Genomic DNA, 26,346 nt, shown 5'->3' with positions numbered 1-26,346 from the left:
TTGATGCGCACAATAGCATTTGAATATATGAAATAAAAATACGTCGTTTTGTCATTAGATCATTCTTATTATCTAGAATAGAAAATCCCATCAGTCGTTTCATTAATCATAATCACCACTATACTATCCCAACTTGGAGAGCCAACGACCTATGAAATCACCACCGCCTCCACCCCCACTTCCATTCCCACTCTTGGATGTACTTCTTAACAGTGAATCTCGTCTCCGGCCCGCCGGGCTCGCAACGTTCTGTGCTGGCCGTGGAGGGCGCGGCGGCCCAAAACCCAACACACTTTCTGTACCGAAAGCATTAGGAGCCAATCCGAGGTCACGAGAGAGCGGATCAGATCTAGGAGGGCCTCTGAGACGTCCACTTTCTCGCTCTCCGCGACGTCCATATCCTGCATTCCCCAACGCACCCATGACAAGATTCGTGGCTTCCTGGACGAAGTTTTCGTTCAGGAAATGGTCGCCTGCGTTGCCGAAGACTTCTTGCTCTGGGTTCCGACGCTGATCAAACCCACCGTCCAGAGCTTCGCGTTGCAGGCGTCGGGCCAGTGCTTCGTCGCGTCGTGTTTGGCGTCGTCGCATGTCGGCTTCTTGCTGGTATCCTAGCGCTGGGTTGTTCCTACGTCCTTGGGTTTGAGCCTGGTTGGTGGGGTTGTTGTTGTTGTTGTTGTTGTTTGCCTCGTCATCATAGGCTGGACGTGCCCTGCAGAACATAGGAAGGAGATTGCGTAGAGGATCCAGTCTATCGCCGTCTTGGACTTGAGTGTAATCGAACCATGGGCAGTCGCAAGACTTCCAAGCTGCCCCACAGACCATACACCACTCACTCTTGCACAAACAAGTCATGTGATTGCAGCCTTCAGACTTCTCGATCATGCGGGAGCAATTGGGACAGCGGCGCCATCCGTTCTCTTGAGCTATAGCTGTGAGCTTCTCTATTCCTTCGTCTTTGGGGCATTCACTGCGCCTGTGCCATTTGCGGTTGCACGGTAAACAGATCTTCGTTTTGCATTTGCCACATGTACCGCACTTGCGTCCACCTTCGGTGTGGATTTGTGACGGTCTAATCCATGATCCGCATCCAGGTATGGGACAGTAAACTCTGTTCTTCGTCGTATACTCCTCGTACTTCTTGTTCCAGAGTATCTTGAACTTCTTGTCGAAAAGCCCATCGACATATCTCAGAGGAATATGCTCTGCAGTACAGCATCTTGGTGGCATGTGTGCCTCGTCTTTCACAGACATTGTGAAGATGCGTTTGAGACATGAATTGCACATACGATGGCCGCAAGACAATTTGGCACTGCGGCTGACTGGTACCTTCTCAGACCCACAAGTGAGACACTCTACCGTCCGGGGGTGCGATTTCTCAACTGGTGTGGATGTAGAGAGAACGCGTGAAGTCAGTGTCGAACTCCGATTGCGAGATCTTGATGACACATCTCCACTCGTAGGTTCACGCCGACTTATAGTTGGCCGAAATGACGTTGGCTTAGGAGTACTTGTAGATGCACTCCTAGACAATTTGGGCTGCGAAGTGCCAGGATGGTTGCCTTTTCCTTGAGATACAGTCTGCTCTCTCTGCGCATGGCTGTACGATCTTGCTCTGTCGTCGTGGATGGTCCGTGGCCTATGAAGGTCGTGATCCGATCTTGATGAGCGTTTTGGTCTTGGAAGTCGCGCATCGTAAACGAATCCATCACTATGGCGTGATGTATGTGATGGCCTTGAGGTACCCGACTTACTGTTCACATCATGGCGATCGTCTCGCCGCCTGCTTGCACCTACCATGGGAGAGCTTTTGCTTCTGTGCTCCCTCCCCTCGCGGTCTTTGCTTCGATGGGAAGTATCATCGTCAAGTCGGGTTTGTCGACGACGGTCTTTTGGGTCGTTATCAAAATATGCGAGGCGAGCGTTACGCACTTCACGTGCTACAGGAGTAGAGGCCTCGTCGTCTCGATCGCCTACACGACACGATCCATCTCTCCTGAGAGTACTTCCTCTCCTTTCAGAACGAGATGAGTTTTGAGTTCCGGCCGAGGCCATCTCCCATGACAGTCTTCCTCAACGACTCATGAGAAATTTCCACCGAGGGATTCCCTTTGAATATAAGAAGGCTGACGAACATGCTTTGATAATGAGAGGTTGGGCTGGGATCTGTACCCCAGGGCGGCTAACCTTCTTCGGGAAAGGGACGCACTTTGATCTCTTGGCGGTTCTCGATAAACGCCATGACGCTCCGTCATAATAAGTAACCATAAGAGTTTACTTTGAGTCAACCTCAATTGAGATTCGACCACCATCTTCTATTTTGTGATATATTCTGGAGATTGCTGGTAAGTCATGTGGCATCAAGTCGAAATAAAACGTGACACGGCGCTGCGCTTTCTCCCACTGTTTCCGAAGTTTACCGATATTGGAGACGTTCTGACGCATACCAGGAAAAATATCTTCCATATATCAAAGTATTGACTATTCTTCAGTGAATTTTCAAAACACAACTTGATTAAGGTGCGAAGTCAGCCGCGGAATATCTTGAAACTGCATATAGACCATATAGTCTGGTCGAAAAGCCCATTGTGAACATGGCCGCTGCTGCTGGACCAGATCCGAGACCGGACCCTACTTCTGATCTCCAATGGAGTGACTACAAAGGGGCGATCCATGAGATCTTTGCTCGTAACGCCGCCACTTATCCCGAAAGGACTTGCGTAGTCGAGACTGCCTCGAGTACCTCGCCAGAACGGGTATGACCATCCCGTTTGCATTACTAGGTAATCTGCTCACTGTAGAAGGTCTTCACTTACAAGCATATCAATGAGGCAAGTAACATACTTGCGCACCACTTTGTCAGTAGTGGTGTGCAAAGAGGCGAGGTCATTATGATTTATGCCCACCGTGGCGTCGATCTTGTCGTTGCGGTCATGGGTGTATTGAAGGCTGGAGCCACTTTCTCCGTCCTAGATCCTGCATATCCTGCAGATCGCCAAATCATCTATCTCGATGTTTCCAAGCCAAGGGCTCTCGTCAACATCGAGAAAGCAACTCAGGATGCTGGCGAGCTATCGGAAATGGTCCGAGAGTATATCAGCAACAACCTGAAATTAAGGACTGAAGTGCCAAAATTGAGGCTTCACGACGATGGCTCCTTGACTGGTGGAGTTGTCGATGGCAAAGACATTCTGAATGAACAACAAGAATCTCGATCGAGTCTTCCAGGCGTTGTTGTAGGTCCTGACTCGATCCCTACCCTGTCATTCACATCAGGATCCGAGGGCAGGCCCAAGGGTGTTCAGGGACGTCACTTTTCCCTAGCATATTACTTCCCATGGATGAAGGAGCGATTCGGGCTCTCAGAGGTGTGTATATCCCAGCAAGGACAGTGATTTCGTTCAGTATGACTCATGCCGATTACAGAACGACCGCTTTACTATGCTGAGTGGTATTGCCCACGACCCGATCCAGCGTGATATCTTCACCCCTCTTTTCCTGGGTGCACAACTTATGGTCCCGCCAGCAGAGGACATTACCTTCGATCGGTTGGCACGATGGGCTAGCATTAATGCTGTGACCGTCACGCATCTTACTCCTGCCATGGGTCAAATCCTCCTAGGAAGTATTGAGCCAAAGATCACATCACTTAAGAATGCATTCTTTGTCGGAGACATTCTGTTGAAGAGAGACTGCCGTCGTCTGCAAGATCTTGCGCCTAATGTTCGCATCAAGAACATGTACGGTACCACGGAAACTCAGCGAGCAGTCAGCTACTACGAAATCCCTAGCAAGACCGAAGACGCCGATTTCCTCGAGAACATGGCGGATGTCATCCCAGCAGGTGCTGGAATGCATAATGTGCAGCTTCTAGTCGTGGACCGCAATGACAAGACTCGCCAATGTCCAGTCGGAGAGATCGGTGAGATCTACGTCAGAGCAGGTGGCTTGGCTGAAGGCTATCTCGGAGTAGAGCTCAAAGACTTGACAAACTCCAAGTTCGTTCAGAACTGGTTTATTGATAATCAGAAGTGGATCAAGGAAGACGAGGAACGTGTGGCTCAAACCGGCACCTCCGAGCCGTGGAGAGAATTTTACAAGGGTCCTAGAGATCGCATGTACCGTTCTGGAGATCTTGGCAGATATATGCCTGACGGCAACGTGGAGTGTTGCGGACGTGCAGATGACCAAGTCAAGATTCGAGGTTTCCGTATTGAGCTCGGCGAGATTGATACTCATCTTTCTCAGCATCCGCTCATCAGAGAAAACGTGACACTGGTGAAGCGTGATCACGGAGAAGAGCAGATCCTGGTCAGCTACTACGTCCCAGACATCAAGCAATGGCAAGAATGGAGGAAGGAACAGGGAGCTACCGATGACGGTGTCACGGAAGATCTCAGCATTCCTGAAAGACTCAAGATGTTCAGCACTCTTACCAAGGACGTGAGAGAACATCTGAAGAGGAAGCTTCCGGTCTATGCCGTTCCCACACTGTTCGTCCCTATGATCCGACTTCCTTTGACCCCGAATGGCAAGGTCGACAAACGCTCGCTTCCTTTCCCTGAGAAGTCTGAGCTTCTTGCAGCATCGTCGGCTATCCCATCTCAAGACCTATCCAAGCGTTCCGAGACTGAACGAGCTCTTGCTGAGATCTGGGCATTGCACCTACGCAGCTATGCAGCCGACAGCATTCCCAGCACCGTTCCGTTCTTCGATCTTGGCGGAAACAGTATTGCGGCAGTTCAAATTCCATCTCAAATTCGCAAGAAGTGGCCAGACGTCACAATCCCTGTAAGCGCCATCTCGAAGAACCCAACACTTCAACAGCTAGCATCCGATATCGATCGCTCTTTGGATCCTGTGGGTCTGCGACTCGATGTCCAGGGTACCCAGGGTGTCGATCAGGAGGAGTTTTACTCCAATACTCTGTTCGACCTGGTCAAGGAACTTCCGGTTCAGATCAAATCCGCACCCAGGGAAGCACCAAAGCAAAGCACCGTCTTCCTGACTGGTGCCACCGGATTCCTCGGTTCCTTTGTTCTTCGTGACCTTTTAAACTCTGGTAACAAGGTCATCGCTCATGTTCGTGCTAAGGATGTTGATGCCGGATTCCAGCGTCTCAAGCAGACATGTCAAGCATATGGTATCTGGTCCGATTCGTGGGGTCCCAACCTCGAATGCGTGATTGGAGATCTCCAGGAACAGCCTACTCTCGGCATGTCCCAGGAGGTATACGACCGTGTAGCTAACGAGGCTGACGCTGTGATTCACAATGGTGCTATCGTGCATTGGGTCAAGCCTTTCTCGAGCCTCAAGGCTGCCAACGTGCTCAGCACACTGTCTGCTATCAAGCTCTGCGCGACTGGCAAGGCAAAGAAGATGGCTTTTGTCAGCTCCACTAGTGCTCTAGACTCTGATTACTATGTCGAGCTTTCCGAGAAGATTATCTCTTCCGGCGGTGCAGGTATCAGCGAGTCAGACCGCATGGATGGCAGCCGACAAGGTCTGTCTACCGGCTACGGACAATCCAAGTGGGTTTCGGAACGTCTGATGGAGGAGGCTGGAAGCAGAGGTCTAGTTGGATCTATCGTCCGTGCTGGCTATGTTCTCGGCGATCCTAAGACTGGCAGTGAGTATTTTCGCGGGACAAATCTTATCTAAAAGTGTTCTTTGGACTAACCTACCATTCAGCAACCAACACTGATGACTTCCTCATCCGTATGCTCAAGGGCTGCGTCCAAGTCGGATCTCGTCCCAACATCAGGAACACGATCAACATGGTACCTGTAGATCATGTGGCAAGACTCGTCATCGCCGCCGCTCTGAACCAGCCCGGAGCGCAGATGAGTGTGTGCCACTTGACCAGTCACCCTAGACTTACTTTTAACCAATACCTAGCATCTCTTGAGACGTTCGGCTACAACGCTCCTCTGGTGGACTACCCAGAGTGGAGAGATGCCGTTGAGCAATACGTCGAGGCATCTCAAGAGGGTGGAAAGGAGGAACATGCTTTGTAAGTGTACACCTTGAGTTCCCATGTCATTCGTCACTAACATGAGTTACAGGCTTGGTCTTTTCCACATGGTCACCGGTGACCTACCAGCCAGCACCAAAGCACCAGAACTTGACGATCGAAATGCAGCTGCTGCACTCCGCGCAGACGCCTCCAGATCCGGTCAAGACTGGTCTTCTGGAAGCGCTGTGACAGAGGACATCGTCGGAACCTACCTTTCTTTCCTTGTCGCGAGAGGCTTCATGCCCAAGCCAACCAAGGATAGCAGAAAGACCTTGCCAGAGTCCAAGATCAGCAAAGAGCAGGTTGAAGCTTTGGACCGAGTGGGTGGACGCGGTGGTGCTGCTTAGAGTGCTAAAAGTTCTTAGAATGTAGAAATGTATATCAAAAAACTATAGGATTGTTTCGGATCGATATGTAAACTCGTTGTCCTCGCGCTACAAGTAATAGTGAATGCCGGTGAGGCGTGTCTATATGAGACAGAGAAAGCTTTGCTCTTCCTGATGCTACATCCAATGCCTGACACACTACAGGTTCACCGCTGTACTGCAGTGATGATCTGTAGTTACCATCATACATACGAGCCCGTCTCCTATTTACTAGAGACCCTACCGTTCTGTACCTTAGCAAAAGAAAGGGTGGACGAGTCCGCGAAACCCATCCGTTGAACACAACCACTCTCGGAGGCCGCCGTTGACCGTGCTCCGATTTGGAGTAAGCCACCCAATCAGCAAGGCCCACTCTGACTTTCTGGGGGACTCTCTCCCTCACACTCCAAGCTAAGTAAAGGTAAAGTAATCGATAACAACCACTGGTATTTGTTTTTGGCAAATAAGCCTATCTTCGACGGTATATATCTTCTGTAGATAGACTTGCCTCTTTTTTGCTCTTCCTTCTTCTGGCTGTTGCTGTCTCTTGGTGGTATTCGTTGATACCCTTGTGTTTAGTCATATTCGTATATATATATTCTATACTCGATTGTCTATATCTAAGGATATATATATATATATACTCACAACCCTTCGATACATTCATATTCTCCTAACCACCAGCAACAATGGGTCTCACAAAGACGATATACGTCGGTCCCTTTGCACACTGCGTGTCCCTCCAGGAACTGGATATCTGTGTCGATGGCGCCATCGGCGTCGATGAGTCTGGCAAGATCGCTTTTGTTGAGAGAGACGTCCCGACGGATTATGAGCCTTCGAAGGAGGGTTGGTCAGGGGCTGAGATTATCAGGATTGGCGATAACGGGTTCTTTTTTCCTGGATTCATAGGTACGTTTCTTTTTTCTTGAGTAGGACGAGAGGGGCAACAAAAAGTCATTCGTGGCATATACGGAGCTGCGTGCTATATGGGGACTACTTGCGACCTGCTTTGTGGAATAGAAATGCAAACTGATCGGCTACGATAGATACACACATCCATGCATCGCAGTACCCGAATGCTGGAATCTTCGGCAACTCCACTCTTCTCGACTGGTTGAACACGTATACTTTCCCCATGGAGTCGAGTTTCAAGGACGTCAACTTCGCACGTAGAGTGTACACCCGAGTCGTCTCGCGGACCTTGTCTCACGGAACCACGACCGCGTGCTATTACGCGACAGTGCACGTGCCCGCCACCAACCTGCTATCTGATATCTGCTTGGAGAAAGGTCAGCGTGCGTTCGTCGGCCGTGTGTGCATGGATCGTCTGAGTCCGGACTACTATCGTGATGAGAGCGTGGAGAGCACCATTGCGGACAGCAGAGCTTGTATCGAGCATGTCAAGAAGATTGATCCTCAACATGCTCTGATCACCCCTGTCATCACTCCCCGGTTCGCCCCGAGCTGTACTGACGAATCGCTTTGTGCGCTCGGTGAACTTCACAAGGAAACACAATTCCCTGTCCAGACACATATTTCTGAGAACAAAGCCGAGATCGAACTTGTCAAAGAGCTTTTCCCTAAAAGCAAGCACTACACCGATGTCTATGACGAGGCAGGACTGTTGACCTCGAAGACCATTCTCGCTCATTGCGTCCATCTGAGTAAAGATGAGCAGAGTATCATCAAGCAGAGGGGCGCCAAGATCAGCCATTGCCCAGCGAGTAACACTGCAATCACGTCGGGCACGGCCAAAGTACGTGAGCTATTGGAGGCTGGTCTGACGGTGGGCTTGGGAACGGATGTCAGTGGTGGATACAGCCCGAGCATACTTGAGGAAGTGAGACAAGCCATCCTCGTAAGCAGACATGTCGCTATGGACCACGGTGATCCTGCAAAATTGTCTACAGAAGAGTCTCTGTACCTTGCTACTCGCGGTGGTGCCAGAGTTGTTGGACTCGAAGACAAGATCGGCGGGTTTGATGTTGGAATGGATTGGGACGCACAAATGATCTCGCTTGGCTCTGTACCAGAAGATGGCGAGATGGGTGAGCTCGAGGGGCCTGTCGACATTTTCCTGCAAGAAAGCTTCGCCGACAGAGTCAACAAGTGGGTCTACAACGGAGATGACCGCAACACCACGTCTGTATGGGTAAAGGGACGTCTGGTGCATAGGAAGAATTAAATTAATGAAACCGAAAAACCATTCGAAGGGAAACCATCCCATTATCACAAATGCATTCCAACACTTAGAGCATATGCCGCAACGCATCATGCATCCGATTACTGCCCAGCATTGCGCCCCCCACTTCGGTTCGTCGTCGATTCCTCCTTCCTGTCTTGTGAGTCCTTACTGGGCTGGCATCGGCACCATCTAGTGCTCCTATGGGACGCACAGGTGTGTCGACATTATCGGCCTTTTTCCACAGTATCCTCTGTTTCCAAGACGTGACAGATGCTGCGGCAGATTGTGGCGTAGCAGTCACAAAGGCGGCCTGTTCCCACCACTGGCTGAGCCAATCCTTCTCTGGCAATAGATCCTGAGACGGACTGTTCAAGCGAAGGCTCTCTGCTTGGAGCCTCTGTAGTCGTAAGTCGTGCGCCGCCTGACGTTTCGTGTCAATCATGGCGAGAAGTTTGGATGAACGCATACGAGACAACTTGGCGAGACACATATCTAGCGATTATCAGTATCGTGATACGAGGCAGGGACGGCGCGGCGCACATTTCCACAATGCTGCAATCTTGACCGGTTCAAGGTTGGGTACTGTGCCAGCTTCTGGTACCGGATCGTGCAACTTGACTATGACAATCCGGGGTCTTCTGGTCACTCTTCTTGCACTCTTTGGTCGCTTGTACTTGCCAGCAATAGCAGTATGCTTCCTCAGTCTAGGCGCCACAGCAGCCTTCCTGACCGGACGACCAGGCAGGTTGAAACCTATCATGAGGCCTTTGGGGTTGAAGTACTGGGTGTTCCAAGCCGAAAGCCAGTCTGGGATATTGCGATTACGCACATTGTGTCTTAGGCGATGGCCTTTGATCGCATAGTACAACGGCCCGCCCACGAATGCACCAGAGGCAATGGCTGCGACCGGGATACCCGGTGGGCCTAAGCCGAAGACAAATGCAGCCTGCAACACGATGGACATAGTCCCTAGAACAACAATCTGATTTCTGGTTGGCAGGTTGCTGTTGACGAACTGGCGAGTAAAGGCATGCCAGTCTCCCTCGGAAATGCCAAAGGGTTGAAGTATCTCGGCGTAATAGTGATAATTGGATGAGGCATGCCTGCGATTTGGAGGTATTTGGATAGGACGAGCAATAGCCACTTCCTGGCTCACAGCGAGTGTGGTAGCATGAGCTGTAGATGGTGAGGTAAGACCTGACATGTTAGGAATGTCTAGTTCGTATTTGACATAGTCAGCAAGAAGTTGTGAGGATCAATGAAGAATCAGACGAATGATAGATATCTTGATATAACAGCTGAAGCTAGGGTTAGACACAGTTCTCACACGGGTTGCTCCTTCCCATTTCCGTATCTTTACCTGGGCTCTGGCTCCAGACGTTCGCAGTGCTGGATATCGACTTGCGGAGATACCGAGTAAACACCTCAAATTCGTTCATGAATGCGAAGCACGACAAGATGGATTCTGGGCTGATAGGTTTGTGGTAACGACACCAGGAAGTGTCTTTTTTACAGGCAACAAGCAGAATTGCAAGGTATGTAATTTCCATCTAAAGCTCCATTGTTGCAATGCTTGAGCCAACTTGACCCTGCTGTGGCCACGGTCCTTCAGACATCCTCTTACGCAGTGTCTCAACAATCTCTTCGTACCCTTGCTCAGGCTCCTTAGTGACATGATCACTCAAGCGGGAGCAGAGGGCAACCAACGCTTCGAATTTGGCCATAGCAACTCTGTAGGCTGGATTTTGAGTATCGCCCAACCCTCCAACGATATTCGAGAATGTCTGTGGTGGCTTCAAAAGATATGGCAAGGTGTGCTCGAGTGAAGGGGGCGCCAGAAGGGCGAGGGAGCCATAAGGAGGCGTCGCGGTTGGGGATTGAGGAAGATGAGTTAGAAATTTCGCCTCTGTTAGCGTGGCTGTGTTATCATCAGAACTTTTCGGACTCTGTGACCAGTTCGCGGTAGCAACTGATGAGATCACGTTGAGAGCTGCCAACGCTTGAGACTCCAGTGCAATGGTATCTGCATGCTTGACCAGATCCTCGAAGAGCTTAGGGTTGTAGTTCAGGTAGAGATAGTACAGCATACGAGCTGCTTGAGCCTCATCCTGCTTTTGTGTTGATCCAGCCATCGAGTGCGCCGTTGGGGAGGGGTATACCTCATCGCGTGATGGACCGCGGAATACAACAGCAAGCGTATTGAGCACGTCGGGATTAGTAGACTTTGAAGGAAGCAATGCTAGCGGACTAGACATCCACCTCGCATCGGCTTGCGTTGGGAGTAGAGCTAGACGTGGCAGGGAGGCGAGGATATGTAAATCATGTTTGGGAGACTCAGCATGTGCCCATCGGCTCGGAGATAGATCCAGACTTTGTCTTAGACGTTCAAGTGTCTTTCCTTTGACCGAACTGTCCAGAAAGTGGCTTGGATAGGTCGAAGCATATGCAGCCAGATAATTGGCGGAAGGCGCATATACGAATTGGAGGTCCAAGGGATCATGATGAGGACTTTCAGGATCGAGATAGTAAGACAAAGCGGTATCGTGTAGACCATGAGTCATCAAAAAGTCCAATGACACAGAACTGCGTGCTGATCTGACTGATGTATTAGCAGAATCCAGGTCTTATGCATTGTTGCTAACATGATCGTGATAGCTCTTGATGGGTTCGGAGTGTGCACTTACCTTGCCTGGTCTACATCCTGAATCTTCTGGATTAAGTCTGCGAAGAAATCGATCAGACAACGGTGCATGAGCACATCGACCTTGATATCGACCATACAAGCGGCTGCGAAGTACAGCAGACCTGCGCCCTTGCTATCCATGTATTTGCTCTCGATGTTAGGGTGATGGCCTTTGGCTATCGCGTTCCAGTTCAGATGTCCGATTTCTGGAAGCCATTCCAACAGTCGTGCTTGCGCCAGAGTCTTTTGACTCTTGCTAAGGCCGAGGGATTCGTCAGAGGACTTGAGAGAGCATGTGGAAAAGATGAGTGCGCTTATGTCTTGATCTCCAAACACCCGCTTCCACATTAGACCTTGATTGTGAGCTGATGTAGGCTCCTGACCTGAACCAGGTGGCGACTTGTAGTCGGCCTTTAAGAGTGCAGTCAGTGTTCTACCAGACTCTTGTGCCACACCGGCATCTTGTGTGCAGAGCCATAGCTGTACAAGAGCAGCCACGACTTCAGGCTTAGCAGCGATAGTAGCAGCGTCAGTAGCGTTCGTCGCGGCCTTGTTCAGTATTGCCAGCATAAGCCGATTGTAGGGTAAAGCCTGCACATGGAGCCCAGCAACGAAGTCCCCCCCCGCGTCAAGAGATAGAATGTCCGAGAAGGTGTATGGTTCAAGGAGCTGTAGAAGTAAACTGATTACGGGGGTGGGATCATTCTGCAGTGTTGGCAAGACCTCCGAAACCTGTTTTATAATCGCTATCGATTCATTCTTTGGTATCGTTTGTGGTAGAGCCAGCGAACAAGATTCGATTAGTCTTGTGTCAATCTCGATTGACGGATCTGACTTGAGCTCGTCTAGATGTCGTTGCAGTCGTCCGAGAAGATCCTGGGAGCTAGCCATCTTTTACTATGACGTTAGACTTGCTTACAGACAATAAAGGTAACACAAGCTGTAAATGTCTTTTCAGCGGAACGCGATTGTTGTAGATCAAGGTTCAGAATGGTCAGCCAAGGCGAAGTTCGCTTGTTTGCCTGATGTAGTGGCGATTTCACAGCTCCATCAACAAACCATATAGAACTTGTCTCGCACCCGCTTAAACTTAGTCTGCTACAATACATTGATCGCGGACCGAAACAAAAGACTGTTGCAACTCTTCCTTCGCAAATTTCACTGATCAAACTATTGAGATATAGTGATGACTTAGAATTTAACGTTTGCCGAATGGCCACTAGCATTCGATCATAAGGATACAGAAGGGTCTACTGCATGTACATGAATTGGGTCGTTAATCATGACAGGGCAACATTCGTGAACCTAGTCACATTCCGAAGCGAGCTGGACGGTGACTTCCCACTTCAATGCACCATTGCCGTAGCCACCTCCCAACCTATTGCGCACCAAGCTCGTCACCTTGTCTCTAATGCGCACAAGTTCGTCGCCGTACTCGCTGCCCCGATATTTCAGGGACAAATTGGCCATGCACAAGCCATAATGGACCTGCCAGAACCTGGCGTCTTCCACAGCGGTGATCAACGGATCTCTTGCAATTTCTGCAATCACATCCTTGACCCTTGCGCTCCCTCCAGGACCCTTGTAGGACATCAATAGAGGAGCTGCGAGCGATGTTCCGAGGCGCGCCCCAAAAGCGATCATAAGGAAGGCTACACCGAACGACATGGCCGAGTCGAACCATTTGTAAGTATGTAGGCTTAGCAGAGGAAGCATAAGTAGCATGGTGGAGCAGGACAGGGTGAGGAAGTGACTCGGGTTGCCAAGAATGGCACCCCAGCCCGCGATGAGATTGAAGCGCATTGCCTTGCCGATACGAGAATGATTCTTCAACAAGACGGCAGAGATCAGCGTTGACACGATGGCGAGCAGAGCAGCGACATCGACAGAACCAGCAGACAGACGAGGGTGAACATGCGCAGAGTGTGCAACATGGTTGCCAGCATTCTCAAGGAGGTGCTGAATGCCATGTGATAAGATGTCAATTCCCATGAAACCAATGAAGACAGCAAGACCAAATCCGGCAAGGACATCGACGCGCTCGAGGCTGAATTATAGGTTAATATAGGCCTTAGTACGACAAAGGGACAACTCGTGAAAGACATACCCAAAAGGATGCTTGATAGTAGACCCCGTCCAGACCTCGAAGTTACCCATAACCTCGACCAGTACACATGTCACAGCGCCGGCAGCATCGAATAGAAGTAGGCGAGAAAGGGCAGTCATTGCCAAAGAGGCATGCGCGCTCCACTGGACATAGCCAGCGACAAGGAAATGGCAGAAGCACCAAACCAGGCGAGCTTTCTGGTCCGAAGTCATACTTTTGTGGACCTCTTTCCGTGTAGGGGTGGGAAGAGCAGCGGGAGATTGCAGAGGCAGTCGCCGTGCTGGTTCCGGGATCATCGCGGCATTGATGTGTATACTACTTCGTTGATACGTGTGGCCGCGTCGCTTTCCTGCTTCCTGCGAGTAAGTGAGTAAGGACATGAGGCCACAATGTCAGATCTAGGGACTCACGGGTCTGTGAGCGCTGGGCGGTCTGCCGACAGTGTACTGCTGCGGGGTGAAGTTGAAGGGATTGGCGACACTGTCCCTGGTCTCAACTTTCTGGAAGGCTGGTTCACTGGACACGCTCTGGGGGGTAAGAGGACTGTAGGCATCGTTTGGACTTGACTGTGCTAGAGAGAAAGTGGGCGAGAGCATGTCCGCGCGCGCGGAGCCAGAGCGCGTCACTTCTGATGGGGGTGATGAGGACGCGGGATCGAAGGCATAGCGAGTCCCAATGGGAGAGGCATATGCTCCTTCGATACCGAGACCCGAAGCGGTAGGCAAGTCATGCTCATCGTCAGATATGGGCGTCGGAGTTCGCGGAGGGATGGGCAGAGGAAGTTGATCGGCCATGTTTGAGTGATACAGTATAGAGCGTCGCGATGCTCTAGAAGGTTCGGAAGTTATACCGCAGATAAGATGCGTGATTTCGTGATAGCGTGGTCAATTCAGGGCATTGTCGAAGTGCGATGAAGCATTCAGAATTGCATGCGCTCGTGTAGTCGTGAGGTAAAGAAGAGCAAAACAATGAAATCACAGATATTGATTGATGTTACACACGCTTGAACAGACACATGCACTAAACCAACCGTGAGCGCTTAATCCGGAATTTACAAGGAGCCAAGCTTAAGGGGGTGAGACACGCATCAATCACCGTTTTTGCTGCACGCGTTTAAACTTACCTTGCCGTTCTAAGCCCGGGTTCCACTGTTCACCATTATCTGGATAGCTCACAACAGTGTCTATCACCATGTTAATATTGTAGCCTTTCTATCATGATCATGGGTACGTTGGATGAACTGGTCTTGTGGCAGGCGATTGATGCGGCCCTCTCGCTTCTTTGTCGTCGTGTTGATGTACCTACTGTGCACTAAATCCTACCTCTCTAATACTCAATGACTTGTACCTTACGAACATCAAGGTGGATCGAGTTTGCCAAGACCACATCACCTTTTGGATCCCGCAAACCATTTCGAGGCTAAGGTGGGTAATTACAGTAGGTGATCTCGAGGTCCCCCTCATGCGGCTAAGGTACCGTATGGAAGTAAGACACCATTACGATCTACCGTTGCCGTCATTTTTTGTTGCAATAATACAATAGGTCGAACTTATACGATATTCGCAAATCTGCGCTATCTTGAATTTTCATAGCAGTAGTTCGAATAGTATGTAACGTATCCGCATTCTAGGCACTTGCGACGTGGATGGACGTAGAGTTCAAGGTCGAGCCTCAGGCCAAGGTCGAGGCTGCTACAAATTCATCGCATGGAAGTGACACTGTAGGAAACGAAACCCCCAAGAAGCGCAATGGCAAAGATGCCAACGTGGCCAATGTTCCGATGCCATCGCCGCAGTCTGCGGGATCTGCAACCTCGTCAACACCTATAGCAGACTCGGCAAAGTCCTCGGGCCCCTCCTCAAAACATGGCGGTCACAAGAGGAGCCTCTCAGGGAGTATACTTTCCCGCTTGAATTTCTTGCGCATGCAGCCAGACGAAGCCAAGTTGCGACTTGCCCCTGAGAGCGATGATATGGCTATAGTAGAAGATGATCTTGCTGCCTCTGCTCGTCCCGAGTCGGCAATGCTACTCGCCCAGCGTGTCGCGAAACAACGCAAGAGAAAAGGATCACTCAGAAAAACTGCTCTATTAGGGACTTCCGGACGACTGCGATCGGAAGGTAGAGAAAGGAGGAATTCATCATTGCAGTCACACCGTCCTAGGAACGTCGACGAACACGTAGGGGACGTCAATGTCGACCCTGCTCCTACCACTATCGCGCATGCCACTCCATCGCACCTTCCCTTGAGAGGTTCTGAAGAGTCTGCTCGACCAAAGAATGCCCCTCGTCCTTTGAGTCTCACTTCTCCCGACCTGCAGATGTTCCCACCCACAATTAGAGCACGCAGTCATGAGCGCGAAGAGGCCAACTTGAAATTATCTCTCGAAGCGATACAACAAGTCGCCTCGCCAACCTCGACCCATACAACTTCTGTTCCCTCCATACTAGCCTCGCCAATCCTCAGCCCGACGAGCCAGAGCAATACTTCTACTACGGACGACGATGAAGCGCTCACCTTGCCTGACTCCACTATCAAAAGGTCGACCATGCCCAGCTCGTCGTCATACTTTCCCAGCCAACCCTCTATTCAGCGCCGCCGCTCGTCGAAGAAACCTCCATCTCCCCTCTCTGCCATCCCGGTCAATGCCTACGCTGCGGATGAGGAGTACGAATATGGCGATACCGAATGGTGGGGATGGGTCGTGCTCGTAGTCACCTGGATAGTCTTTGTCATCGGAATGGGTAGCTGTTTTGGTCTGTGGAGCTGGGCCTGGGACGTTGGCGAAACGCCTTATGCGCCTCCAGAGCTAGAAGATGACCCCACTCTGCCTATTGTTGGCTATTATCCCGCACTCATCATATTGACAGGTGTCATGGCCTGGGTCTGGGTGGTGGTCGCGTGGGTTGGCATGAAGTATTTCAAACATGCTAAAATGGCTGGCGAAGATGTCTGAGACACGATTCTATAACGAAACATCGCTAATCTATGCCATGGCCGGCGTCGACATCAATGAGGAGAACATCAACTTCGCAAGTACTCTTTCACCTTGTCACCCCATACCACCTCACGCTTGTAGAAGCTCATCTCGGGTACGCTACCCTTCTCGAAACCCTCGGCAGCTGTCGCCAGTTCTTCGCCACAGCCTTCCGCCTTCAGCTCTGCCAGCGTATATTGATAGGTCTTGAAGGCAAAGACAAGCGCTTTCGTGTTTGGCAGGCGATGCAGCGTCTGACGCTCACACCTCAGTCGGCAGTCCGGGATATGCACTTCAGCCTTCTGCTTTGCTACGATCTGATCCGCATCACCTTCCTCCACATAAAGGTGATTGCCACTCTCGGCATAGAGTACGTCGCTGGTAGTGATACTCCAGTTCGCTCTCTTGACGATCCTTCCGACTGGTATCTTAGCGAAGAACCTGTCCATGCTCTTTTCGAGCTTTGCTTCATAACCTGGCACCGGTTTGTGGATTGCCGCAAGTGTTTGACCTAATTTCTCCAAAGTGCTGAAGCCCGAGGGGAAACAGGATACGAATGCTTCTAAGTGGTAACTACCGTCAACAGGCGATGGTAGCAAGATTAGAAAGTCAGTGTCTACATGCGAACCAAGCTGCAAGAGCGCCTCGCGTTCGTTGGAAGGCTCCAGAGGGATTTCTCCTCCCGTCACCTTGTTGTACAAGTAGCGAGGACAGTCACTTTTCTCCAGGGAGTACATAGTTGGAAAGCGTCGAGGAAGATAGATGGTCATCATCCATGTGTAGAGCTCCTGGATTGCCGCTTCGCTGCCTGGGCGGTACTCCGAAGTTGACGGGTGTTCCGCAAGAATCTGTCTGCGAAGCTGAACGCGGCTTTTATACGTCTTGTCAACTTGGACTAGTTCATCAATCTCAAGATTTTCAAGTGCTAATATGTCCCGTCAGCGCCTCATCTGCTACTATTTGCTGTCTTTTCCTTACCCATTGTCAGGTGGTATGTAGGCTTAAATGGTCGGAGCTTTAACGGAGGCTCATTTTCTAGGTCTAACTTTGACAATGGTGTAATGGATGTATATGGCGGTGCCACTGGTACTGCTGTCTTCGTTTCTTGCAAGACATGTGAACTCAATTTGGACTTCTTGCGGAAGACTCTGAGAATGGTAAGCACAATGATCAATGCCAGTGCAATAGGCATCGGAGCCTCCGTCAGTGTCAGACCTCCCATCTTTGGTCTTTGCTACTGGAATGGCAAAAGTTGTCCATTGCTTTGGGAACGTGATACGATAGTTATATGCATCACATATACACCGACGGCAAAGTAGGCACGTATCCTTCGCCTATCTATCCGAGCATCCTTCGCTGTACGATTGCCTTCGCTCTAAGCTGCGATAGTTCGCCTCTCGCAGTGTTCGGGATAAACCTACCTAATCTAGACGTCCGATAGATACTGCTGCATGCAAATAGTCCATATACCTATCTTGTCGTCACGCGAACAAAAGCGCGCTCTTCTACTTCATTCACGTGTAGCCACAGACTCTTACTGATCGCTCTTTCGCCTCCGCTGTGTCGTTGTTGACGATGTTCGCTGTACAAGAGCACCATGCTTGCTTACCTATTTGACAGCTTAGTCCTCCAAGTAAGCTCCACTCGCTGCGGGGGTCTGCTCGCCTTTCCCCGCCATCTCATATCTCACTTCGTGATTGACCTTAGATATCTCACTGAACTGCCTCGACTCCCCGAGTCAACCATTCGGATCTTCCTTTCCATTTAGTTGCATTTGTCAAAAGGATATTGCCTCTCCCAAACCTTCAGACTCAGGGGAACAATCCTTCGCGATGCAGCAGAACATGAGTAAAGAGGATACAGAGTGGGTACGAAGGAGGGACACTAAGAACGATCCATAGCAAAAGACGCAATACGCCTTCGAGTCATACCGCAACTACGAACGCCACAAACCCAGCCCAAGATGTCAATCCGCACGAGATCTTGCAACCTGATACATGATGCTGTTAAATCGTAGAGCCCCTCGTGGGCCAGACACATCCGAAAACTATTGTCTCAACGGGCGCTTGCCCGAACGCGTGCGCCGTTGTCTTTGTCCGCTACTACGAGAGGTGGGATTATTGGATGCAGAGTATCTTGTATGTCTCGAATCTAGCGACCTATATCTCACCGTTACTATCATATGCCACATGAGAAACTGTAAGGTAAATACATGGCCCATGGCCAGATACTTCTGTGGCATTCGACATAATTTTCATTTCGACATATCCCAAGAGCGAGGATGGATACTCACCTTCGCTACCTGAAGATTGTAGAGTCGGAGCAGTAAGTAACCCGTGCCATATTTCTTCAAGCAACTCAAACTAAGCTTCTCTTGCTTGTCCTCCCTTCAGTGCCGAGCTCATCAACTGCGTCCAAGAAATATATAATGCACTGATCGATCTGCACTATTTCCACCAGGAAGAGATCATATATCCGCCCTATGGAGTCCCTGGAAAGCCATCATTAGCCACGGCCGAGCTCAAACGTCTAGGCTTCACCGAGGAAATCATCGCCTTACTGGAACTCCTGCCTTACCCTTCCAATGAGATGATGAATGCGTATGCCGCGCAGCATGAAGGCCTGCCGATGGCTCCTGATAGTGCAGTTGTCTCCTACCTCGAGGGCGCAGACCAGAAACGCTTGAGGGCGGCAAGACAGCCGTATTGCGATGGGGAAATCGGGCTGCCCGCTTGGGCCTTCAAGATCACGACCGGCGGACTGGACTTTGGCATGAATTATATCTATGATATAAGGTCGAGTGAGTATTCCCCCTCGGGATACCACAAGGCTAGGAGTGGCAATTCTGACCGCTCCCGCAGAACTCATGGTCAGATGGGACCCGCAAGCGCAATTCGGCGACTTCTCAGATCAGCCGCACAGATCGCCGGGAGAAGTGATGCGCCTCCTCGTTGGGGAGCTGAGATCGCTCGACTGGTTGCCATGGAGGGTTGAGCACGGCCACGTGCGAAGCATGAATATCTACTCTCGCCCTACGTACAAGCAGCACATGTCTTCTCTGGGTTCAACGAATCGCTACTCTGCGATCGAGGACGATAGGGGCATCAACAACGGACCAGAAGAAGAGTCTGAGATCGACAATACCTTTTACAGCGAGAGAGTGGCGGCAGCAAAGGCTGCGCAGAACAGATATATGTACAAGCGAAATCTGTACGAAGAATGTGGATGGCCAGACAACTTCCGCGGCGAGGAGTTCGAGAGACGAAAAGAGGCGCTAGAGACAGAATGGATTGACCTAGTGAGTGGCCTTGGGTTACAGAGCATGCATTGCTTGACTCAGAAGGAGGGGTCGAAGTTAAGGGACTGGTACAAAGAGAAGGCTGGGAGTAGAGCGGTCTGCTAACGGAGATCGGATATTAATGATGATTAACGATTCACGTATGCGACTTTTGATTATCTCTCCAGTATGCTGGTCAGGCTTGGGCGATTGCATGCCTCCGATGCGCCAATCCTATCAAGTCTATAAGCTTGAGTCGACAATTGCAAGCGACTGCTATGGCAGATGGTGCCAGCCATTCGTGTGCCTTAATTTTCTCTTGAAGCGAACCTTTGGGGATATGCATAGCACGGTGTCTCAAGCCCGCTACACATTGCTACCATCGTCCTGTCATTACAGAGAGCGCCCACGCAAACATTGTCATCCAGCAAGGTATGACATCGTGCCCGTGCCCGAGCTCATTTCTATGATATTTGCGGGTCGAGGCAAAGGATCCATTGCTGTCGTCTTTGCATGTTGTCGTGAAGTCGTAAAAGGAACCGGATGAGCACAGCTCTAGTATCAACTTGAAGGGTCTAATTTCATGCTCAGGAGCTCTTCTTCGTTTCGCCATCCACTCCGTCTCTTGTATGTGATGCGTCGTGCTCATGCAGTGAAGAACGCGGCGCTTCATCAGTGTCGGAGTCGCCCGGCACTCTCAATTTGAACTCGCGAGGCTGACCGTTCGGACGTTCCGTGAGAGAGGGAGCTCTGGGTCGTCGTTCACCATGTGCTCTTCCGCCAATGATCGGTGCGGCATAAGTCGCCATGCGCCAGAGATAGAATATGAAGTCGTAGACGATTATCAGAGTCCAAGGACCAATGGTCAGGACGCCGAGCAGCAGCTAAGTCGGGGAAGCAATGAGCTTCGTGTTCTCCAAGTGTCTCTTTTCTTTTTCTTTGTAACATTTTTATTTACATGAGGGCGGACTAGTCTGGCAAAAGCAGCAGAAGGTAACTCACGAAGATACGGGTGACCCATAGTTCTAGTTCACTCAAGTGGTCAGGTAGGACGGAGAACAACCCCATGGCTGGCTCATCCACGAAAAGAATATAGCTTATAAAAGCTACTGACCAGAATCTAATGATGATTGCGCAATGATGTTTCTCTGGGGTTTCAGAAGAGTCGGATGGAAGCGATGGATTATGATAAATGATAAATGATAAATGGAGGGAAAGCGTGTGCCAAGAAGAATGCTTTATTGATGAGAGTGGAAGGGACACTTTCGGACAACAGCGGCAGAACGCGTGAGAGAGAAAGATAGCTCTATCTCCACTTCTTCCAGCCATTAAGGGGACAGCAATGGATCGCCATGCGCGACACATCCCAACGCAATTAGCAGAGCCGCAATTCGTTGTGTTGAAAATACATGGCTAGGTATGTTGTGTGATGCGGCATCTGTACAAGAGACATGATACCATATCTACCCTGCCCTGCCCCGCTCCATAGACCTTTTCTCCTCAGCTGTTTTTGTATATGCAGGGGTGGGTTGACAGACCATCCCGCAGTTCATGTTGTAGCTGCTGTAGGTGACCAAATTGGAAGCGTGCAGGCTCGCTGGGATGACAGTATGACTCTGAATACTCAGGTAGGTTCCTAACAGTGACGCTTGAAGCTGAGCTCTGGATCGATGGCATGTACGTGACGAAAATCAAACCAGTCATGTTGTTGGAAGTGCCGTGGACTTGCCATCCGTCACATGCAGTAGGCACGTGAGTGGTTGCCTAGCAGAGGGGTCCTCGTTCCGTACCTCAAGGTATGTCTCAAGACCTGGTAACACATTGCTTTCATTCCTTCTGGATTTCTTCACAAGACTGCCTTGTCTATATGCTACACCTTCGTCATATCCACCGAAGTATTACACCAGCTGGAAGATATTATTCATGGGCAGTAGCGGTGAGCTAGTCACGTCCTGTACAGGCATAAATCATTGCACACCTTCGCAATGGACGACTTGAACTTTCTCAAAAACCATCCAAAGGGCAATGCTGTACTAGGCGTGCAGCGTCCCGATGGTACGACATCTGCTCTCATAGAAGGACTGAATCTAGATATTATCGAGGATGTGAGCCCTGTGCTAGCCTTGGTATTTGATCCAACCCGCTCAGGTCCAAGACACTACTTAGAGGACACATACAGCGAAGCTGTTGCTGCCTCACTTCTTCGCTACATCTACACTGACCCCAGAGACTACGTAGCAGACGAATGCAAGGATGGACCGATCTCAATGCTGCTGCATGCACAGATATACTTTCTTGCAAACATCTATGATATCGATGGCCTCCGTTTAGCGGCCAAAGCAAACATAACTAGAGAGTGTGAGCTCTCTTGTAGTTCTTGCATGCCACCTCTGGACTTGTGTGAAGCAGTCAACTTCATCTACCGCTACATGCCGACTCAGAAAGACATCATCGATACTATTTCGAATTATTGCGTCGCTATGTTTCTGTACCATAAACTGGGACAGATGCAAAGCTTCAGAGAGCTTGCCTTTGAGCATCGAAGCTTTCAGCAAGACCTGTGTATGGTGAACATCAACCGAGGTTTTGTGGACGAAGCCGCTTTGGCAATCATTCAGCTACCCATCAGACCATTCCCAGATGCACCAAGAAACTCATTGGAGCAGTGCATACTTCGCGATGTTCTGTACCATCTCTGGAGTCTCAGCGATGAGCCAGACAGCCGGGACGAGGTGACGACCCCACGAGCATCGAATCGTTACGGGAACGACAGGCTTTCTACGACCGATTTCGACACTGTCCGCAACAGAGAAGCCACACAAGAACATAGGGTCGAGGAGTGGGATTGGCCACAACTTCCCCGATTAGACCCATCGTATCGTGAAGCTATCATGGACACCCACACCGTTGGGATCATGGCTTTACTGAATGATGAAATGGTTGCACAGCGCAAACTTGACGAAGAAGACCTCGTCAATAAGAGTCCGTCTGGCGACAAGAGCGAACCAGACACACCTCCAGACATATTCGTGCAACTTGACACTGCCAAACCTTTGGTGTTAAGAGGGCCTAAGAAGACGAGTCTGAGGTTCCGCCCTTTTGTTAAGAAGGGCGAGCTCAGGCAAGTATTTGACGAAGCATTGCCTAGTGGGCACAAGGCGCCACCGCAGAGCCCTGAACTTCTGCCGTCGGAGAGCGATGATGATTACATCCACGTAAAGGAGGAGTCCGACTCCGAGTGGCTGGTCGTTTGAATAAGACCCCTGGCTTTGCTGTTTAGACTGTACTTGCAAAGATGTTTTAATGGGTATCCTGCATCTGCGGCACGACAGTGCATGTTCGAAATGGATTTGTTGAGGATGCTACAGATGGCGATCACAGGCTGGACTGTTCTGAAAGTGGGATCTGAAAAGGATATTAACATCACTGGTGTTCGAAACTTCAGCCTGGTCGGTTAGCTCAGTTGGTTAGAGCGTGGTGCTAATAGCTTCCTATCTGGCACGCCAAGGTCGCGGGTTCGACCCCCGTACTGACCAATCAACTCACTTCCTTTTGTGCTTTTGGTGTCTGATGGTTGGAATATGATTAGACCATCGAGAGGTGGAATCGAAGCATCGTTTTGCTTCGCATGGACCAATGTTGTCTTGATTTGGTTTGTGGATAAGCAAAAAGGCTTGGTTGACGTTCGGTGCTAGCGAATGTCTACCAAGCTCGGTTGCTATCTGGTCAGGTATCCCTGAATTTTTCGCTTAAATCAGTGCTTAAACGAGCTTTGGTAGATAAACACGAAGATGCTTCAGAAGCTGGATGGCATTGTGCGAGATATATCATGAGGGAGAGGTCTGAGTAAAGTCAAGATACCAATTGTGATGTCTGGTCCATCTCTTCATAAGGTAGGTACCTAAGCAACGCAGTGATACACAACCCATCAGCTCACGCAGCCAAAAATGTGTCATCGACAGGCATGTACCTCAGACACCGGACGTTGTTGCAAATGATACCATGGTTCAAACAATCACACGAGAACCACTTCACAAGATCCAGCCAAAAAGTAAATCATCGACATTGACAGGACTCGAACCTGCGCACTCGAAAGTATCAGATTGCTGAACGCATAGCGTGTTCAAGTCTGACGCGTTAACCACTCCGCCACAATGCCATTGTAAAATTCGGCTTGGAGTTGTGGATTCATCAATTGCAATAGACGTTTTCCGTCCCCGGATTTTTTGGCTTCCCAGGCACCGGACGGGATCGCCTATCGCCGAACAATAAACGCTTGTTGCCGGTTATAGAGTATATATCTCAAGTACGACTGGGAGATAGCATGTGCTTTTCGCGGTATATAGTCATAATCGTAATCGAACGAGGCAGTCGTCAGAGCAGCAAGGGCTTTTTCTCGGCTCAAGATCGCCCGTGATATAAACTCCAACAAGGGTGCGGTTCCGCGCATTGTGAGCGGCGCCTTTGCCCCCCAGAATAGTGACAATAATGGCGATGGACCAGACTCCCACGTCGGCAACATCTCCTAAGCTGGTCAAGAAGCCGTCTTTGGCAGATATCCGCTATCCGCTGCCCTCGATGCAGAAGATCTATGGTTGTGGTGAGTGCTGATGATTCGATTCGTTCAAAGAACGCGAAGTGAGAAGAAGAAGACCGAGTACTGAAGCATGAATTCAACCAGACCATATCAAAGCGCGCATTGAAGACAACCAGGAAGAGACGGTCAAGAAATACGGCGCCATCATCCAAGCCATACAGAAACCGACATCTGTCGTGCCGCATCTATCGCAAACCGACAAGGCATCGGCCGTGTCACTCACTCCAAACTACCTGTGCTTCCACTGCTCTCACATCGCCACCTACGACGACCGAGATTTCCATGAGAAGGAGCATACTTTATGTGAGGCATTGGTCTCTGCCTCGGGTCTCCCACTGGATAGCGCGCTCATAGTATCACAGGTGTAGAATCGAACAAGGGCCATGTGTGGTGCCGGGAGTGTAATGACTTCATCTACGACCCTACGCTAGAAGAGATCCGCACCGGACAAGGCATGTGTTATGCGATGCGCAAATAACTGTCATCAGCTGACTCTCTATCTAGCCAAAAAACGCAAGTATGCGGCATTCATCTCCGACGTCGACAGCAAAATCACAGCATCAAATGCAACCGCCACACCATGTCGCGCACGAGGGCTGCGCGGGCTCTACAACATGGGTCAGACATGTTTCATGTCCGTCGTGCTGCAATCCCTCATCCACAACCCCTTCATCCGGTCCTATTACCTCGCGGGCGGCCATCGCTCGACCGAGTGCGAACGAGAAGCATGCACATCATGCGCGCTAGACGACATCTTCACCGAGTTCCACAGCACGGAAAAAGCAGAAGGGTACGGCGCCGTGGCCATGCTGCAAGGCAGCTGGAAAGGCGGCGGTAGTCTCGCCGGATACCAGCAGCAAGACGCGCACGAGTACCTCCAGTTCATCCTGAACAACCTGCACACGGCGAACCTGGAAGAAGACGAAAATGAGGAAAAAGCAGAAGAGTGCACCTGCGTGATCCACCAGACCTTCTGCGGCATCATGCGCAGCACAGTGGCATGCTCGAAATGCAAGAACATCACCGCGGCCTACGACCCCTTCATCGACCTCTCCCTCGACGTGAAAAACCCCGGCATAAAAAAGAGCAAGAAGAACAACAACAACAACAACAACAACAACAACAACAACAACAACAACAACAACAACAGCAGCAGCGACAAAAGCAACACCGCACCCCCTCCCCCACAGCAGATGTCAGCAATAGACCTCTCCGAGTGCTTCGACCGCTTCACGAGTCCCGAAACGCTCCAAGCAGCAGACTACACCTGCCGGCAATGCGACAGCGCTCAAAACGCCATCAAGCGGCTCTCGCTGCACCGCCTGCCCGCCGTGCTGCCCATCCACCTCAAGCGCTTCTCGCACTCCAAATCATCCGCCACATCCATCAAACTCGACGTCAAAGTGCGGTTTCCCATCACGCTCGACCTGCAGCCTTATTCGAGCCGGGCCAAGCCAGCCAAGAAGAAGTCCTCATCCGACGACAACAACAACAACAACAACAACAACAATAACACAGCAACAACGACGACGGCGACGAATGGCGCAGCAGAAGCAAACGAAGAGTCCCCGACGCCCTCGAAGCCCGTCTACGAGCTCAGCAGCGTCATCGTGCACAAGGGCAAGATGGACAACGGGCACTACGTCAGCTACGCGCGCGAGGGCGACGAGTGGTTCTTGTTCGATGACAGCAAGGTCGTGCTTGTCGAGGAGAAGGAGGTGCTTGGTGCCGAGGCGTATATGCTGTTTTATATGATTAGGGAGATTGATTGATTGATTGATTGATTTTTTTCGCATTTCTTTTCTTTTTGGGGGTCTGGGAGGGGGGTGTATCTTTGAACATGGAATGGAGCGTCTTTGTGGGACGGACTTTTGTGAGATGGGATGAACGGATACATGGACGGATTGATGAAGGATTGATGAACGAGGTCTACTTCCGAGTAGTCTAGTACCATCCAGCACACAAGATACAGTCAATGCACTTGATGTCGTGCAAGGAAAAAGAGGTGGTCAATCACATCGCAACAGAGAACAACACCAATAATAACGAAAGAAGAGACGAAGAACGAAAGCTCGTGGTTCTTTTCTCTTCCGAATCCAGTCGTAGCATTTGTCTTCCCTTTTTTATACAGTGTGT

General features: G+C 50.4%; 12 protein-coding genes across 16 annotated transcripts; 6 read left to right on the top strand and 6 right to left on the bottom strand.

Annotated features, from left to right (window-relative positions):
* Positions 1-123: 123 nt before the first annotated feature.
* Positions 124-723, bottom strand: AAFC00_005954 (uncharacterized protein; the record flags this gene model as incomplete). The annotated part of the gene is made up of 1 exon (XM_069345822.1): positions 124-723. The coding sequence occupies one exon, from the start codon at positions 721-723 to the stop codon at positions 124-126; it is 600 nt and encodes a 199-aa protein (XP_069198031.1).
* Positions 724-2,594: 1,871 nt separating this feature from the next.
* AAFC00_005953 (uncharacterized protein) lies at positions 2,595-6,363 on the top strand (the record flags this gene model as incomplete). Of its 4 annotated transcripts, none has more annotated exons than XM_069347821.1 (6): positions 2,595-2,756; positions 2,805-3,368; positions 3,427-5,629; positions 5,692-5,847; positions 5,899-6,013; positions 6,066-6,363. In XM_069347821.1, 6 exons carry the CDS (start codon positions 2,595-2,597, stop codon positions 6,361-6,363), a joined length of 3,498 nt encoding a protein of 1,165 aa, XP_069198027.1. The 4 variants fall into 4 exon arrangements, with proteins under 4 accessions (XP_069198027.1, XP_069198028.1, XP_069198029.1 ...); XM_069345821.1 differs by having other exon boundaries at positions 2,802-3,368; XM_069345819.1 differs by having other exon boundaries at positions 5,692-6,013.
* A 707-nt stretch (positions 6,364-7,070) lies between these two features.
* Positions 7,071-8,569, top strand: AAFC00_005952 (uncharacterized protein; the record flags this gene model as incomplete). Its single annotated transcript, XM_069345818.1, has 2 exons — positions 7,071-7,293; positions 7,431-8,569. The coding sequence occupies 2 exons, from the start codon at positions 7,071-7,073 to the stop codon at positions 8,567-8,569; spliced, it is 1,362 nt and encodes a 453-aa protein (XP_069198026.1).
* Positions 8,570-8,633: 64 nt separating this feature from the next.
* Positions 8,634-9,773, bottom strand: AAFC00_005951 (uncharacterized protein; the record flags this gene model as incomplete). Its single annotated transcript, XM_069345817.1, has 2 exons — positions 8,634-9,061; positions 9,110-9,773. 2 exons carry the CDS (start codon positions 9,771-9,773, stop codon positions 8,634-8,636), a joined length of 1,092 nt encoding a protein of 363 aa, XP_069198025.1.
* Positions 9,774-10,119: 346 nt separating this feature from the next.
* On the bottom strand, positions 10,120-12,143 carry AAFC00_005950 (uncharacterized protein; the record flags this gene model as incomplete). The annotated part of the gene is made up of 2 exons (XM_069345816.1): positions 10,120-11,164; positions 11,254-12,143. 2 exons carry the CDS (start codon positions 12,141-12,143, stop codon positions 10,120-10,122), a joined length of 1,935 nt encoding a protein of 644 aa, XP_069198024.1.
* Positions 12,144-12,557: 414 nt separating this feature from the next.
* AAFC00_005949 (uncharacterized protein) lies at positions 12,558-14,153 on the bottom strand (the record flags this gene model as incomplete). The annotated part of the gene is made up of 3 exons (XM_069345815.1): positions 12,558-13,299; positions 13,360-13,715; positions 13,770-14,153. The coding sequence occupies 3 exons, from the start codon at positions 14,151-14,153 to the stop codon at positions 12,558-12,560; spliced, it is 1,482 nt and encodes a 493-aa protein (XP_069198023.1).
* Positions 14,154-15,004: 851 nt separating this feature from the next.
* On the top strand, positions 15,005-16,315 carry AAFC00_005948 (uncharacterized protein; the record flags this gene model as incomplete). Its single annotated transcript, XM_069345814.1, has 1 exon — positions 15,005-16,315. One exon carries the CDS (start codon positions 15,005-15,007, stop codon positions 16,313-16,315), a length of 1,311 nt encoding a protein of 436 aa, XP_069198022.1.
* A 68-nt stretch (positions 16,316-16,383) lies between these two features.
* Positions 16,384-17,558, bottom strand: AAFC00_005947 (uncharacterized protein; the record flags this gene model as incomplete). 2 transcript variants are annotated; one of them, XM_069347820.1, is made up of 2 exons in its annotated part: positions 16,384-17,261; positions 17,315-17,558. In XM_069347820.1, the coding sequence occupies 2 exons, from the start codon at positions 17,556-17,558 to the stop codon at positions 16,384-16,386; spliced, it is 1,122 nt and encodes a 373-aa protein (XP_069198020.1). The 2 variants fall into 2 exon arrangements, with proteins under 2 accessions (XP_069198020.1, XP_069198021.1); XM_069345813.1 differs by having other exon boundaries at positions 17,315-17,318.
* A 1,059-nt stretch (positions 17,559-18,617) lies between these two features.
* AAFC00_005946 (uncharacterized protein) lies at positions 18,618-19,739 on the top strand (the record flags this gene model as incomplete). Its single annotated transcript, XM_069345812.1, has 3 exons — positions 18,618-18,661; positions 18,730-19,136; positions 19,198-19,739. 3 exons carry the CDS (start codon positions 18,618-18,620, stop codon positions 19,737-19,739), a joined length of 993 nt encoding a protein of 330 aa, XP_069198019.1.
* A 461-nt stretch (positions 19,740-20,200) lies between these two features.
* Positions 20,201-20,681, bottom strand: AAFC00_005945 (uncharacterized protein; the record flags this gene model as incomplete). Its single annotated transcript, XM_069348287.1, has 2 exons — positions 20,201-20,497; positions 20,616-20,681. The coding sequence occupies 2 exons, from the start codon at positions 20,679-20,681 to the stop codon at positions 20,201-20,203; spliced, it is 363 nt and encodes a 120-aa protein (XP_069198018.1).
* Positions 20,682-21,598: 917 nt separating this feature from the next.
* Positions 21,599-22,867, top strand: AAFC00_005944 (uncharacterized protein; the record flags this gene model as incomplete). Its single annotated transcript, XM_069345811.1, has 1 exon — positions 21,599-22,867. One exon carries the CDS (start codon positions 21,599-21,601, stop codon positions 22,865-22,867), a length of 1,269 nt encoding a protein of 422 aa, XP_069198017.1.
* A 1,234-nt stretch (positions 22,868-24,101) lies between these two features.
* Positions 24,102-25,982, top strand: AAFC00_005943 (uncharacterized protein; the record flags this gene model as incomplete). Its single annotated transcript, XM_069345809.1, has 4 exons — positions 24,102-24,213; positions 24,295-24,513; positions 24,573-24,662; positions 24,715-25,982. 4 exons carry the CDS (start codon positions 24,102-24,104, stop codon positions 25,980-25,982), a joined length of 1,689 nt encoding a protein of 562 aa, XP_069198016.1.
* Positions 25,983-26,346: the final 364 nt, after the last annotated feature.

This window comes from Neodothiora populina, assembly GCF_041146345.1.
Source record: "Neodothiora populina strain CPC 39397 chromosome Unknown canker_contig_6, whole genome shotgun sequence".
In the NCBI taxonomy this organism is placed as follows: Eukaryota; Fungi; Ascomycota; class Dothideomycetes; order Dothideales; family Dothioraceae; genus Neodothiora; species Neodothiora populina.
Note: the sequence above shows the minus strand (reverse complement) of the source record. Positions and strands in the feature narration are given on the sequence as shown.